This window comes from Hypanus sabinus, chromosome 16, assembly GCF_030144855.1.
Source record: "Hypanus sabinus isolate sHypSab1 chromosome 16, sHypSab1.hap1, whole genome shotgun sequence".
Taxonomy (NCBI): domain Eukaryota; kingdom Metazoa; phylum Chordata; class Chondrichthyes; order Myliobatiformes; family Dasyatidae; genus Hypanus; species Hypanus sabinus.
The window spans coordinates 63,894,844-63,911,508 of NC_082721.1; the positions used below are offsets into that span (position 1 = coordinate 63,894,844).

A 16,665-nucleotide genomic window follows, 5' to 3' on the forward strand; every position below is an offset into this window, starting at 1 on the left:
CTCCAGGCCATCGTGTATCAGCTATCGCAAGGAAGATGCCAGAGTTGCTTGGGTGAAGCTGTCAGTCACTCTGTGGAGCCAGTCCATCTTCCGACCCCGGAGAGGTTCAATGGAGACTCAAGTTCTTAGCATGGCTTCATCACTCATTGTTCTTTGGTGTTTCTTCGTACAAAAGGAGGATGGGAGCCTGCAGCCATGTATTGATTATAGAGGATTGAACTGCATGACAGTCAAGAATCATTAACCCCTTCCACTCCAGACCTGCATTGGATATTCTCCAAGGGGCAAGAATATTCACTAAGCTGAACCTATGGACTTTGTACAATCTGGCCCATGTAAAGGAAGGATTGAGTAGAAGACTGCATTTAATACATCGACAGGGCACGACAAGAACCTAGTAATGCCCTTAGGCCCTGAAAACACTCCAGCATATCTTCAGGCTTTTGTAAACGACATGATCCAGGATACTCTTCATAAGTATGCCTTCATCTACTTGGATGATATCCTAATCTTCTCATAGTTCATGGAGGAGCATGTGGCTCATGTCAGGCACATTTAAAAAAGGCTTCTAGACCATGGACTTCATTTCAAGTTGGAGAAGTCTGAATTTAACGTGATTTCTAGTTCATTTTTGGGTTTCATCATCTCCATCGGCAATCTGAAGATGAACCCTGCGAAGCCTCAAGCAGTCAGAGACTGGCCGTAACCATCCATTGCCAAACATGTCTAAGCATTCCTGGGGCTTGCTAACTATTACCTCAAGTTCATCAGGACCTTCAGCTCTGCTGACCGCTCTAAGAGTCCACGTTCCCCTATGCTGAAATATAGGCTGCTTTTGCAGAGCTTAAACAACAGTTCACATTAGCTCCCGTCTGGTTTCATCTAACCCGGACCTTCCCTTCATCGTAGAGGTGGACGCCTTGAACATCGGAGTAGGTGCAGTGTTGTCTCAGTGGTCACCTCCAGACAGTAAAATGCACCCATGTGCATTCTTCTCCAAGCGACTATCCCCGGCAGGGAGGAACAATGACGTCAGGAACTGGGAGCTATTAGCAGTTAAGTTGACATTGGAGGAATGGTGTCACTGGCTTCAGGGGGCCAAGAATCCTTTTATTTTCTGAACAGACCACAAGAACCTGGCTTGTATTCAGGAGGCCAAGAGACTCAGTTCCAGGCAGGCCAGGTGGTCTCATTTCTTCAACTGTTTTAACATTGTCCTGACCGATTCATTGAAGTCAAAGAATCAAAAACCAGATGCCTTGTCTCGTCATTTAGACAAACCCAAAGGAGAGCAACTTGCCCCATTTTGCCCCAGGTGAAGGTGATAGTGACAATCCATTGGGGAATTGATGAGCTTGGGAGAGGGTAAGACAAGTCAAGGGTAAAAGGAGGAATATTTACTTGGATGCAGAAAATGTGAGTGAGGTACTTAAGCACTTTGCGTCAGTATTTACCAGGGAAATGAATATGGAGGACCAGGAGATCTGTGGCAAGTCTGCAAATACGTTAGGGCATTTAGAGGTCAAGGTGGAGGAATCATTGGGTCTCCTAATGAGTATTAAGGTGGATAAATCCACAGGGTCTGATGGGAGTTACCCCAGGTTATTGAAGGAGGAAAGAGAAGAGACTGCTGGGCCCTTGACCAGTATCTTCATGTCCTGTCTAGCCACAGGTGAGGTCCCAGAGGACTGGTGAGTGGCTAACGTCGTACCTCTGTTTAACAAGGAAACAAAGGGAAATCCTGGAAACTATAGACCTGCGAGTCTCACTTCAGTTGTAGGGAAATTGCTGGAGAAAATTCTTAGGGATAGGATATTTGAAAACCCATGGCCTAATTAGGGAGAGCCAGCACGGCTTTGTGTATGGCAGGTTGTGCCTTACCAATTTGAGTTCTTTGATGAAGTGATGAGAGAAATTGATGAGGGTAGGGCAGTGGATGTTGTCTGCATGGATTTTGGGTAGGCATTTGATGAAGTCTCTCATGAGAGGATAATCCAGAAGATTAAGATTAATGGGGTCTGCAGTGTGGATTCAGAACTGGCTTGCGCGTGGAAGGCAGAGGGTAGTGGTTGATGGGACTTGCTTGAACTGGGAGTCTGTAGTTAGTGGACTTCTGCTGGGACCTCTGCTGTCTGTGATGTATATAAATAACCTGGATGAAAATGTAAATAGGTGGGTTAGTAAATTTGCGGATGATACCAAGATTGGTGGAGTTGTGAATAGCCTAGAAGACTGGCAAAGAATACAGTGTGATATAGATCAATTGCAGATATGGGCTGAGAAATGGCAGATGGAGTTTAACCCAGATAAATGTGAGGTGTTGCTTCTTAGTAGGGAAAATGCGAGGAGACCGTACACTGAGCAGAGGGATCTTGGGATCGGAGTTCATAGCTCCTTGAAAGTGGCTACACAGGTCGATAATGTGTTTAAGAAGGCATATGGAATGTTTGCTTTTATTAGTCGAGACATTGAGTCCAAAAGTCAGGCAGTTAATGTTGCAACTTTATAAAACTCTGGTTAGTCCACATCTGGTTGGCCCACTATAGGAAGGATGTTGAGGTTTCGGAGAGGGTGCAGAAGAGGTTTAGTAGGACGCTGCCTGGTTTAGAGGACATGTGCTGTTGTGAGAGGCTGGAAAAACTGTGTTGTGTCTTTCTGGAGCACCGGAGGCTAAGGAGAGATCTGGCAGGGGTTTACAAGATTATGAGAGGCATAGCTGGAACAGATGGAGAGTATCTGTTTCCCAGGGTTGAAATATCTAATGCCAGAGGGCATACATTGAAGGTGAAATGGAATAGGTTGAAGGGGAATGGGAGGGGAAAGATTTTTTTTCAGTGTCGTGGATGCCTGGAATGTGCTGCCTGGTATGGGGGTAGAGGCAAATACATTAGAGGCTTTTGAGAGATGTTTGGATCGTCATAAGAAGGATGAAGGGATATGGACAGTGTAGGTAGGAGGGATTAATATATGGGTGCTTTTGATTTGCTTTTTAACTTGTTTGGCATAACATTATAGCTGAATGCTGCACTGTTCATTAACAGGGGTATCTCACTGAAATGTATCAAATATTGAAAGGCCTAGATAGGTTGGATGTGGAGAGTATGTTTCTTATAGCGGGAGAGTCTAGGAGCAGAGTGCACGGTCTTAGAATAAAAGGATGTCCTTTTAGAACAGAGATGAGCAGGAATTTATTTAGCCAGAAGCTGGAGAATCTTTGGAATTCATTGCCATAGATAGCTTCGAAAACCAAGCCACGTGATTGGCTGATTAGATATTTGCATTAATAGGCAGGTCTACCTAATAAAATGACAGCTGAGATATATATACTGTATATATAATTTATAGCATATATACTATAAATTACAATAAAATACAATGAATTACAATAAAAAATACACGTATATATTTCCTTATTGTAATTTATAGTGCATTTTATGTATTGCAATGTAAAACAATTAATTTCACAACATTTGCCAGTGATAATAAACCTGATTCTGATCCTAATTCTCATTTGTAGCATCACCCCCCTTTAAACAAACATTCAGACATGGTTACTCCTTTGTTTTTTTTATTTAATTCAGTGTCGTTTGAAAACCAAATGAAAGTAAAAAGCTATACAACGTGACAGCTCTTTACATAATTTACAAGGAACAGTAAAAAAATCATTCAAGGTCAAATCTTTGACAGAAAGTAGAGGCTTTGGAATTAACACAAAACAATATGAAATACCAGGACATTTTGCCTGTTTATAAATGCAAACACCTATTCAAAATTAACAACCTAACATGTAAATGATTGAAACAAAGTGTACACGCTGTGCTCCCAGACTGGGTGGTCAAACCCCAGTGAGGCGAGAACCTTTATAAAACATTGAAGATTGTCAAACAGATGAACAAATATACCATGCTGATTTTGTGGCTAGAACATTTTTGCATACAAGGTCAAAATCTCTCATGTGTAAATGAGGCAATTAGTTGAAGGTCTTCCAGTCTGAGGAGAGATAGCTGTGCTAACAATCTTCCTACTGCAGTATCTCTCCACGTGAATGTACAAATTTGCTCATGTCTCCTTTCTCTAATAAGATATGACAGCCAGAACGATAAAAGACCCAACAGCACATCTGAAGTTTGTGTGAGAACAGAGGAACCTGACAGGATTCGTGGCAGGGTACACCAAAAGACCAGATTCAAAAGACCTGAGATTCATATACAAATGCTTGCACCTGTACAAAATACCTGTAACACTGGTCACTTAACTAAAGCATTTTTGCGAGAGCCCTTGAGTGTACAGAAGTGAGATGAATTGGCTGGTTGAGTGGTGTTGCAACAACAACCTTTCTCTCAATGTCGGTAAGACCAAGGATCTGATTATGGACTTCAGAAAGGGGAAGTCGAGGGAACACACACCATTCCTCATTGAGGGTCAGCAGTGGAAAGAGGGAGCAGTTTTAAGTTCCTGGTTGTCAGCATTTCTGAAGATCTATCCAAGGCTCAGCATACTGATGCAATTACAATGAAGGCACGACAGAGGCTATATTTCATAAGGAGCTTGAGGAGATTTGGTATGTCACTAAAAACTCTAGCAAATTTCTACAGGTGTACTGTGGAGAACATTCTAACTGGTTGCATCATGTTCTGGTACAGAAGGGCCACTGCACAGTATCAAAAAACTGCAGAGGGTTGCAAACCCACTCAGCTTCATTATAGGCACTAGCCCCACCCCCGGCATCGAGGACATCTTCAAAAGGTGATGCCTCAGAAAGTCTGCATCCATCATTGAGGATCCTCATCATCCATTACCATTAGAGAGGAGGTACAGGAACCTGAAGACACACACTCATTTTAGGAACAGCTTCTACTCCATTGCCATCAGATTTCTGTATGGACCATGAACCAAACTATCAACATGACCTCACTACTTTTGCTCTCTTTTTACACTAATTGTTTATGCGTTGCAAACTACACATTTCATGACACATAGGCCTGTGACATTAAGCCTGATTCTGAGAGGGTGCAGAATAGATTCCTTCGGAAGGTTCTAGAGATGAGGAAATTCATCTCTGGGGTTAGACTGGTGAATGTGAGGAAGGCAAAGGTCAAGGGCGGATTTGGGAAAAGTGGAAAAGAACATGGAGGTTGAAGGGCCTGGAGCACACAGATTTATAATTTGGAGCGTAAGAGGAAGGGTGAAGGAATTTATATTTAAGCATAGGGAATGATGATAATTTGTTCTGTGGGACTGAATCAGTCAAGGATTTCAGGAAGAACGGTAAGGAAAAATCAAGAGGCTGTGGGACAAAGCAGGGGTTGGGTCAGGGGACTTCCCTACCTGAAACTAGGGCAGGCCCAATTGGCTGAATGCCTTCCTTCCGAGTCATAGTGTTTCCGTGGATTTTAGAGTATCGTGATCATTTCCGATGATCACATTACAGAAAGCATGTGCAAGCTTTAGAGAGGGTGCAGGGGAGATTTACCAGGATTCTGCCTGGTTTAGAGGGCACGGTTTATGAGGAAAGGCTGAGTGAGCTAGGGCCTTTCTCTTTGGAGCGACGGAGGATGAGGGGTGATTTGACAGAGGTGTACAAGATGATAAGAGGCATAGGTCCAGCCAGAGTCTTTTTTTTTCCTACAGCAGCCTTGGCCTGTACCAGAGGACATCCTTTTAAGGTGAGCAGAGGTAGTTTTTTTTCCACACAGTAAGTAGTAATTGCCCAAAATGCATGGTCAGAGGGTGGTACAGTAGGAGCATTTAAAAGACTCTTGTATAAGCATTTGGATGTAAGAAATATGAGGGTAATGGGCTGTGTAGGAGGGAAGAGTTAGATTGATTGTGAAGTAGGTTTAGATAAGTTGGTAAAATGTCCTAGCTGAATACTGTGCTGTACTGTTCTATATGAATACTTCTCGTCCGGCTTGCTAAGAAGAACTAGACTGGCTGCACTTTAGTGAGGTGTGAGGGGTTCCCCGGAGCTGTCAAGTTGAGCAGCAGCGGGAGACAATCTCCCAGAACGGTAAGCTGAAGCCTTTTGTGCTCTCCAAAACTCATGCGGTGACCAAAGGCCAGAGTGAACTGGTTATCTGACCAATGGAAACCGCTACACCAAACAGCTGGTCATGTGTTTGAATACAATAGGTTATTCAAATATTAGAGGAGCAAAGTAGTTTTTATTATTGTTTTCTTTGGCCATGAAAGAGGTAATGATTTTTTTTTGGTACAGAACAGTTTCATCTCTATGTACTCATTTCATAATTCATGTTCTGAAACACTGCCCCAGCAAGGGCGAACAAATATCACAATGCGGTTGATAGTTGGGTATTCAGAATGAATGATATTTAAAGGTGATTGACATCCTTTCATCCTGGACGAGCCCTGTTTAAAGTGGGTGGCACAGTAGAGTAGTCGTATCACAGTGCCAGTGATCTGGGTTCAATTCCACTGCTGTTGGGAAAGAGTTTGTAAGTTCTCCCTGTGACTGCGTGGGTTTCCTCCGGATGCTCCAGTTCCTTCTCATATTCGAAAGATGCATGGGTCAGCATGTTAATTGGTCATATGGGTGCAATTGGGCAGTGCAGGTCCTTTGGGCCGGAAGGACCTGCCACCATGCTGAATCTCCAAATTGACTTTGGTGTTGGAAAGAGGACCATTGACAGGCCCCACCGTTGACTGGATACAGCCCAGACCTCAATGTTCTGATGAAACCTCTGCAATTGTCCAACCCTAATTCCTTCTGGTGGAAACTACCCCAACTCAAGACCAATGGGGTTAGGTTAATTGTATTCTCTTGAAGTTGTTCCTTGGTTACTGACCAGCCCAAGGTGAAGCCTACGCCCCTGACAACCACAGCAAGAAAGAATTTCTGCTGCCATTCCAATTCACACAAAACTACTAAGTAAATTCCAGGAATCTTGAGTGCAAATTAAACGTTCAAGTTTCTATCAGGTCTCTTATGAGTTTAGGCCATCCCTCCAAACCAAGTTAATTTCCTTGAGTTGGTTCAGGGGTACACTCTTAATGAAGTTTTCTCATAACAGGTGTCCACTAAGAGATATTTCTTAAGGGTTATTAATTTCTAAAGCAAATTTATGACCACTGTGCAACAATAAATGGTTCTATAGGGGTCATTTTCACTCTTTCAGAAGTGGGTGGACATTAAAAATGACAAAAATGACATTAATAATACTTGGATTAAGCCAAGTTTCAGCTGTCTTGAATCAAACTTCACCAGGTTATCTTCCCCAAACTTATCCAAAAATATTCATAAACTCATAGAGCTCTACAGTGCAGAAACAGACCTTTGGGTCAACCAGTCTGTGTCATCAACCATCTTCTGGACCATAGCCCTTCATATCCCTCCCATCCAGATACTTACCCAAATATCCTTTACATATTGAAATTGAACCCACATCCATCACATCCTTTGGCAGCTCTTTCTACACTTGCACCATCCTCTGAGTGAACAAGATCCCCCTTAAACGTTTCACCTTTCACCCTTAACCCATGACCTCTAGTTCTAGTCTCACCTAACCTCAGTGGAAAAAGCTGCTTGCTTTACCCTATTGATACCACTCATAATTTTATCTACCTCCATCAAATCTCCCCTCATTCGTCTATACTTCAGGGAATAAAGTTCTAATCAATTCAAACTTTCACTATAACTCAGGTCTTTAAGTCCCAGCAGCATCCTTTGTACACTTTCTATTTTATTGATATCATTCCTGCCAGCAGATGACCAAAACTGCACACAAAGCACCAAATTAGGCCTTATCAAAGTCTTCCACAATTTCAACAAAACATCCAACTCCTGCATACAATATTCTGACTTATGAAGGCCAACGTGCCAAAAAATTTTAAGAAATGCAAGTTTAAAAATTGAATTTTTGAATTTAAAATTTTTAAACTTTAAATTAAATTAAAAATTAAAATTAACAATGTTCTGAACCTTTGTACAGTTCTACTGGCTCATGGACAATTCAGAGTGCAGTAACACACAAATAAATTTACAGAAGTAAAGTCCTTTTGAAAGTGAAAGTAACCGGCCTTTCTCAGTGTGTGGAGCAGAGGCACTCAGGCCTGGAGACTGGTGCCACTGTGATACCAGTGTGTTTGCAATACAGGAGACAGTGTGTCAGTCACCGGATACACAATGAGATTATTGCTAACAGTTCAGGCTGAGGTCCTTTGATAGTCCTGAAGAAGGTTGTCAGGCTGAAATGTCAACTATTCTTCTTCATAGATGCTGCCTGGCCTGTTGAATTCCTCCAGCATTTTGCATGAGTTGCTCCTGATTTCCAGCACCTGCAGAATCACTTGCATTTATGAATTTTTGCCTCCGCACAGCAAAGTCACTAGAGAACCTATTCCAATTACGTGAATTGAAGTAGGTTGGGACAATAACTTTTGCAAAATGGACAAAATTATGCTTTCAAATTTGTCTCATTGAGGGATCAACAGGGGAAAGGGTGAGCAGGTTCAAGTTTCTGGGTTGTCAACATCTTTGAAGATCTATCCTGGGCCCAACATATTGATGCAATTAGAAAAAAAAGACAAGACAGTGACTATATTTCATTGGGGGCTTGAAGAAGTTTATTCTGTGACCAAAGACTCCATCAAATTTCTATACTTGTACTGTGGAGAGCATTCTAACTGGTTGCATCACCACCTGGAATAGAGGGGCCACTGCACAGGATTGTAAAAATCTGCAGTGAGTTGCAAACTCAGCCTGCTCCATCATGGGCACAACTCACCCCGGCATCGGGGACGTCTTCCAAAGGCGATGCCTCAGAACGGTGTCATCTATCATCAAGGACGCTAGGACTCACCCACTTCCCCTTGTACCATCAAGCAGGTGGTACAGGAGACTGAGGTCATGCACCCAGTGTTTAAGGTGCTGTTTCTTCCCCACCATTAGCAGATTTCTGAGCAGATAATGAACCCATGTGCACAACCTCATTATATATTTCTCTCTCTTTTTGCACTGCTTATTTAATTTAATGCGCGTATATTTCTTATTGTAATTTGCAGGTATTTTAAATTATGTACTGCATTGTACTGCTGTTGCAAAACAGAAACAAAAATATTTCACGACATATGCCACTGATACGAAATCTGATTCTGATTCTAAAGTAGAATTGGACAATGAATCGTGTAAAATGGACAAAATGGTGCTTTCAAATTCTTCCTTTTCAACTTTGGGATCTTGGCTTTGCATAAGCGTCTACTGTGTATGTGACCAGCAATTGATAAACTATTTCTTGCAACAGCAAAAATAAAATGAAGCATTTTCGTGAAATGAAGCGTCAGTGATCGGCAATCAGGTTCCGATTTCCACCACTGTCTGTGAGGAGTTTGGATGTTTCTCCGTGTTTTCTCCGGGTGCTCTGGTCCCTCCCACACTCCAAAGAGATACCCGGTAGAGTTAGTGTGGTGAGGGCAACACCAACCCCATGTGGGGGAATCTAGCCTCAGTGGGATAGAGATGTTAGGACTCAGAAAAAGTCATTGAAAATCAAGAACAGTGCAGCTGCTGTAAATCTGAAATAAAACGTTGGAAACGCTCAACAGGTCAGGCAGCACCTGCGGAAAGAGTAGCAATGTTGACATTTCAGTTCAAGCACCACTTATTTTTCCACCATTTTCTGTTAATGTTATCGTAGAAATTATAGGGAGGACCCTCCAACTCATATACTGTAAAACCATGAGGACTATAAGACATAGGAGTAGAATTAGGCCATTTGCCCCATAAGTCTGCTCCGCCATTCAGTCCTGCCTGATTCATTCTCCCTCTCAACCCCATTCTCCTGCCTTCTCCCTATAGCCTTTGGCACTTTTGCTAATCAAGAACCTATCAGCCTCCGCTTTAAACATACTCAATGACTCGGACTCCAAAGCCATCTGTGGCAATGAATTCCTCAGACTGACCGCCCTCTGGCTAAAGGAATCCTTATTTCTGTTCTAAAGGGAAATCCTATTCTGAGGCTGAGACCACCAATCCTAGACTCCCCCGCTACAGGAAACACATTTTCCTCAGCCTTTCAATATTACAGACTTATCAACCCAATATCTGTGACTGTAACCACAGATTCAGTATCTGTGCCTTGTGGACCAGACCAACCCGGGATACTTTCGTCCAAGCTCCCTCGCCACGGATGCTGGCTGGCCGAATTGTCCCTATTGTCTACACCCTCTGCTGTATATCAGTTGGGCTATTGAGATGGAAATTATAAGCTGTCTATGGCAGAAATACACAAGTGTTTAGGAAGGGTGAACGAGTTAGTGCAGAAAGACTGTGTGTTTGCTGGCAGTAGCCCACAAGCAGAATGAGAACCAGCTCTCGTTCTGGCTTTGACCGTGACTGGGAAGCAAGCCATTGAGACTCGTAATGAAACTGTTGAGTACACATGGATAGATGCCACTGTGTCTGAAAAGGTTGCGAGGAACTTTAAGGTGTGAACACCAATCATGAGAAACAGCACAATGAAGCTCATTTTACAAATTCCTTCTATCCACCTGATTAATTTCTGATTTTCTACAGTCTCTCAATGCCTGGGCATGAGTTCAGCCGACTAAACCACACTGACACCTCGAAGTGAATGATGACTAGAGTACAGACTTGCGGCCCTGCCACACGGCCTTGCTGGTACTGTGTTTAGAACTGTACAGATCTGGCTAAAAGTCACAGGAGCACAGGCTGTCTATTGCTTGATGAGATTTATCTCCTCAGTCCTGATGAATAGAAGTGATGGCTCTTATTCCATCCTTACGTAGTGGCTAGCGTGACGCTAATACAGCTTGGGGTTCAATCCCAGCATCCTCTGTAAGGAGTTTGTATGCCTTCCCCATGGGATGTGTGAGCTTTCCTAGTTGCTCTGGTTTCTTCCTACGCTCCAAAGACATACTAATTGATCATTGTAAATTGCCCTGTGATTGGGTTAGGGTTCATCGAGGTTGTTGGGGTTGCTGGACAGCATGGGTTGAAGGGCCAGAAGGGCCTATTCTGTGCTGTATTGCTAAATAAATAAAAAACAATAAATAACCAATCGTCCAATCGATGTGTATCAGTCCCTGAAACAGTAAAGGATATGAATACACCAAGTCTGGTCCAGCAAGCAACTCTGATGCTGACCTGCATCCAGGGATGGACAATTTTTAACGTTTTTCTGTCCTGGTACACAGCAAGAAGGTGAGAAGATATCTGCTACATGGAGACATTGCTGCTATTTGGTAGCCTTGGACGTTCAGGTGAACCAGCATCCTTATTTTACTTCTCTATAGCCATGTTCCTCCGTGTTTCGTCCTTAAGTGGGGCTGGTTAAATTGTAGCCCGGGTGGAGTGGTGACGACTCAGCTTCCTGTGTGGCATTCCTAAAGCAGGCCATACCTGCAGTACCATGGTTGGGGCCCTTTGATGTGGAGATTTGGTTGCTCTGGAGTTTAGGAGACCCTTGGGGGGTAGGTTGCTCAAACTGACTTAGCACTCCTGCTGCACACTGAGATGCCTTAATGACTAGATGCCCCGATTCACTCCAGAGATCTCCCTTCCTGTGAACTGGAGCGTGACCTCTCATGATGGGCCCATTGTGACGGAGGCCATTGCACCTCAGCAGTGGAGCCCCCTGATCACTATGGTGCTGTGGGAGATCCTGCCCACCATCTTGTTCTCCACCCTGAACCATGGCTCTGGCTTTCAGGCGGAGCTTATGAGGAAGAGCCATTCTCCTGAGCACCTGGGGGGAGTCAGAGTGAGCTCTGTCGCAGAGGCCGGACCTATCTGCCCTGTCTAGGCTGTCACTGTCCGAACCTTCAGAAAGGGCACCATCTGATACCCTGTCCGCAGCGACACCAGAGTGTGCCACCAGGCCTTGATCAAGAACCTCGGGCGTCTTAATGACAGAAAAGAGCAGCAGGGAGCATTCTGAAGTCTCCTGCTTCTCGGCGGGGAAGCTCCGGGTGAGGGAACATTGTGGAACCTCGTCCAGATTGGGGACTGCAGTGTGGTCACCCGCTTCATTGACGCCCAGGGAACTCTGGGGACTGACACGCACCAGCCGCTCAATGACTGGGTGCTCGCGACCGGACCTTGGACACAGCTCAGCTGCGTAGCCCCCCAGTGGGAGATCGTCCGGCTCCTCCCGGGCCCGTGTGGCCAGCGGCCGCTGAGCGCACCACAGGCCCACGCTGTTCAGAGGCATCTGCCGCTGACCTTCCACCAGCATCGAAGGCGCGGGTGCTGCGCGGACCCCTCCCTGTGGGTAATCTGTTCTGCCATTCCCTGGGACCTGGGGCACATCGGACAGAAGGCGGAAGTCATCCAGGTGGGCAGTATGAGTGTCTCCGGTTTCCACACAGCCTTGACTCCCATACCGAATAATGTCCCTGGCTGCAGAGCTGTACTTCAGTTGCTCCTTGTAACTTACAAACTCCATATTGTGGTAGCTCCTTAGCAGAGATGCCGACTCTCCAAAGGGGACCTGGGCATTCATGACCTCCTTGATGTCCCTCATCAAGTCCTTGTCCATTGAGTTCTCATCTTGCCTGTTGTCCCCTTGAATCATGGGCCCCGGACTGTTCCCAGTGCTCAACGATCCATCAGAAGTATCGGAGAGGGAGCCTCTGGGCGAATACTTGCTGAGGGGTGTGAACGTCTGCCCTTGGCTGGGGTGCTCGGCCTCAGAGGAGTCAGATTGGAGGAGCACAGTGGAGTAGCCGGTGTAGTAGGAGCTCCCTGCTGAGCCTGACAGCTGACGACTCTTCTCCGCATACGCGGCGGAGGTGATTAGGCCGAACCTCAGCTGCAGAGACAGTAGCTCTGACTTCAAGCGGACATTCTCCTCGTTCAGTGCCAGCACCCGGTTCTCCAGCACCATGTCGCTGATCCTCCTCTTCTCCCGCGACCTTTTGGCGGCCTCGTTATTCTTGCGCCTCTTCTCCCAGTAGCTGGCGTCTTTCTTCTCGTCGGAGATGAACTCGCGCTTCCTACGGCTGGTGGCGCTGGCTCTGCCCCGGCCTGCCTTGCTTCTGTGGACCAGCTCTTGGCTGAAGGTGCCAGGGGTGTCCGGGGTGTGGGACTCCAGACTCTCCATCTCCGAGTAGTAGCCAGATTCCATCAGAGACAGCGGTTGACTCAGGCAAGACAGAGGCATCCTGGGCATGCTATGAAACTGGCTTGAGCCCAACGTCTTCTCCCATTTGGAGATGATTCCATGCCCCTCCAATGGTCCTGAAAACAGAAAGCACAGTTTCTTAAATGTCCCTAATGTACCCACTTCTACCACAACCCTCCCCACCCCCCACAGGATGTTCCACACGCCTACCACTCTCTGTGTCAAAACTCACCTCTGCCATCCCCCCAATCACTTTGCAATTATGCTAGCTTGTATGAGCCATTACTGTCCTGAAAAAAAAAATCTCTGGTTATCCACTCAATCATCATGTACACCTCCATCAAGCCACCTTTCATCCTCCTTTGCACCAGCCTCGCTCAACCTATCTTCATAAGACATGTTCCCCAGTCCAGGCAGCATCCTGCTAAATCGCCTCTGCACCGTCTCTAATGCTTCCACGTCCTTCCTGTAATGAGGTGACCAGAACCCAACGTAGTACTCCAAGTGTGGTCTAACTAGGGTTTTATAGAACTGCACCATTACATCACAGCTCATGAACTCAATCCCCCGACTAGAAGATTGGCTCAGCATTGTGGGCCGAAGTGCCATAGTGCTCTATCGTTTGTGACTGCTCATTTCTCTGTGCATTGGGTTTCAGTAGGTTTTGACCTACCACCAGGCGATTGACAAGGCTCAGCATTAAGGAGGAGTGGCACTCCAGCAAGGTCAGTGTGCTAACACCTAGATGGAAATCTTCATCGGGATCGGAGTTACGGAAGTTGAGGCCCATTGGCCTTAGCCAAGCCGGTGAATCTGTATGTAGCCACTGGGGAGGTTGAAGCCTGGTGTCTGCAGTTCCGACTCTTCTGGAGCCTGGGGACTGGAAGCCTGTCCTGAGTTTAAAGGACTATGAACGTGAGCGGGTGGGAGGGAGGAACAGGGCTTGTTCTTTTTTGCTGTTGTTGTTTTGTTGCTTGTTGTGTTCTGTTTTGTTCGGCTGAGCATTGTGGGCTTGTTGTGTTGGTGGCAGTATGTGTGACGGCACTTATGGTTTAGCCCCAGAGCACCCTCATTGTGTTGGTTGTCAACACAAAGGACGCATTTCCCTGAATGTTTTGATGTACATGCAAAAAACTTGTTCTATACACGGCCATAGAACATAGAACAGTACAGTTCAGTGCACGCCCTTTGGTTCATGATGTTGAGCTGAATCTTGAATCTTGATTCATCACCCTGATGTTGACTCAAAGTAATGGAGCCGCTCTTGACAGAAAGTGAGTCCCTCCCACAGCTGCATAAATACCCAGAATGGATTGGCAGATGGTGACCATTGCACAGATTTCAAAAGTGTCCCGTGTACGGGTTGCCAAGTGGGGAATGTCGGTCCCACAGCAGCTAATGAACATGGGAAAGTAGCTGTGTACACAGTGAAAGTTGGGTCACAACAGTGGGCAAAGTATTTCAGTAGAAGAGTACGGGATGGGACTGTGCACTGGAATCTGTAACTGCAAATAACACTCCTTCGGTCTTCAGACCCACAATTTAAACCTCATGAATGCAGAGCGTTCTGTGTTTAAGGATATCAGTGTTTCTCCACTCCCATCGCCTCCTCTACTGCCTCAATGAGTTAACTCCCAGGTTGGAGGAGCAACACCTCATGTAGGTAAACAATGAGATGCTAGATTATACTGAAGTAGAACCCTAGATGGAGAAATCGATGTTCATGCCGTCAGGATGAAGGCTACCCAGACGGTGTACGATGCGTTGCTTCTCCAACCAGAAAGTGGCCTCTTTGTGGCGGTAGATTTCAGCCTCACACTTTCTGAGACAGGAAGCGACACAATGACATATATTGACAGGCGAGACTGCCAGGGGGCCAGGGTAGGGAACAAAGCACTCAACCTTGTCCATGGACAGATTATCTCACTGAAGCGATTGCTCTGGGAAGGGTTCAGGGGTCACTGAAGGGGTGGAGAGGACACGGATACACTACACAAGCTGATTCTGCTGGTGAATATTTTGTCACAAGGAAGTGGTGCAAGATAAAAAATCAAAACGCTCTATGTACTTGACTCAGAGCATAAAATGACATGTTCCTGTGCAGACTGGCCAGGCATGAACTAGCAAATATGAGGCTGTAAGCACTGAGGTGACCCTAGTGTCTGTCTGTTTGTCCGAACCTCACTGCGCATCAGCAACATAGAAACAGACGATTTCATATCATCACCATTTGGGTGATTTGCAATGAAATTTAAATCAGTATGAAGTTAAAGTATTCTAAGAGTAACTGTCCCAATTGTACATGTATTGTTGTTAACTCTTTACGAGTTTAACTTTCTGCATCATGCAGAGCTAATGTATTCTCAGCATAACTCTCTCCATTGTACATCAATGACACTGCTAACCATTATGAGTGCAACTGTCCCCACTGTTCACTGTGAACTGATACTCAGTGTGACTGTCCACATCGTACACTGTGAACTGATACTCAGTGCAACTGTCCCCACTGTTCACTGTGAACAGATACTCAGTGCGACTGTCCACAGCGTACACTGTGAACAGATACTCAGTGCGACTGTCCACAGCGTACACTGTGAACTGATACTCAGTGCAACTGTCCCCACTGTTCACTGTGAACAGATACTCAGTGCGACTGTCCACATCATACACTGTGAGCTGATACTCAGTGTGACTGTCCACATCGTACACTGTGAACTGATACTCAGTGTGACTGTCCACATCGTACACTGTGAACTGATACTCAGTGTGACTGTCCACATCGTACACTGTGAACTGGAACTCAGTGTGACTGTCCACATCGTACACTGTGAACTGATACTCAGTGTGACTGTCCACATCGTACACTGTGAACTGATACTCAGTGTGACTGTCCACATCATACACTGTGAACTGATACTCAGTGCGACTGTCCACATCGTACTCTGTGAACTTATACTCGGTGTGACTGTTCACATCGTACACTGTGAACTTATACTCAGTGCGACTGTCCACATCGTACATTGTGAACTGATACTCGGTGTGACTGTCCACATCGTACACTGTGAACTGATACTCAGTGTGACTGTCCACATCGTACACTGTGAAGTGATACTCAGTGTGACTGTTCACATCGTACACTGTGAACTGATACTCAGTGCGACTGTCCCCACTGTTCACTGTGAACAGATACTCAGTGCGACTGTCCACAGCGTACACTGTGAACAGATACTCAGTGCGACTGTCCACAGCGTACACTGTGAACTGATACTCAGTGCAACTGTCCCCACTGTTCACTGTGAACAGATACTCAGTGCGACTGTCCACAGCGTACACTGTGAACAGATACTCAGTGCGACTGTCCACATCATACACTGTGAACTGATACTCAGTGTGACTGTCCACATCGTACACTGTGAACTGGAACTCAGTGTGACTGTCCACATCGTACACTGTGAACTGGAACTCAGTGTGACTGTCCACATCGTACACTGTGAACTGATACTCAGTGTGACTGTCCACATCGTACACTGTGAACTTATACTCGGTGTGACTGTCCACATCGTAC

The 16,665-nt window shown here is 45.5% G+C and overlaps 1 protein-coding gene across 3 annotated transcripts in view; it reads right to left on the bottom strand.

The window, feature by feature from the left end:
- Positions 1–3,557: 3,557 nt before the first annotated feature.
- LOC132406378 (uncharacterized) overlaps positions 3,558–16,665 on the bottom strand; it is a 109,068-nt gene continuing 95,960 nt past the window's right edge. For all 3 annotated transcript variants that reach the window (XM_059991973.1, XM_059991974.1, XM_059991975.1), the window contains exon 2: positions 3,558–13,216. In XM_059991973.1, coding sequence (XP_059847956.1) covers positions 11,295–13,148 — 1,854 coding nt within the window. In that variant the 5' untranslated portion in view covers positions 13,149–13,216 and the 3' untranslated portion in view covers positions 3,558–11,294. The remainder of the gene's footprint in view (positions 13,217–16,665) is intronic.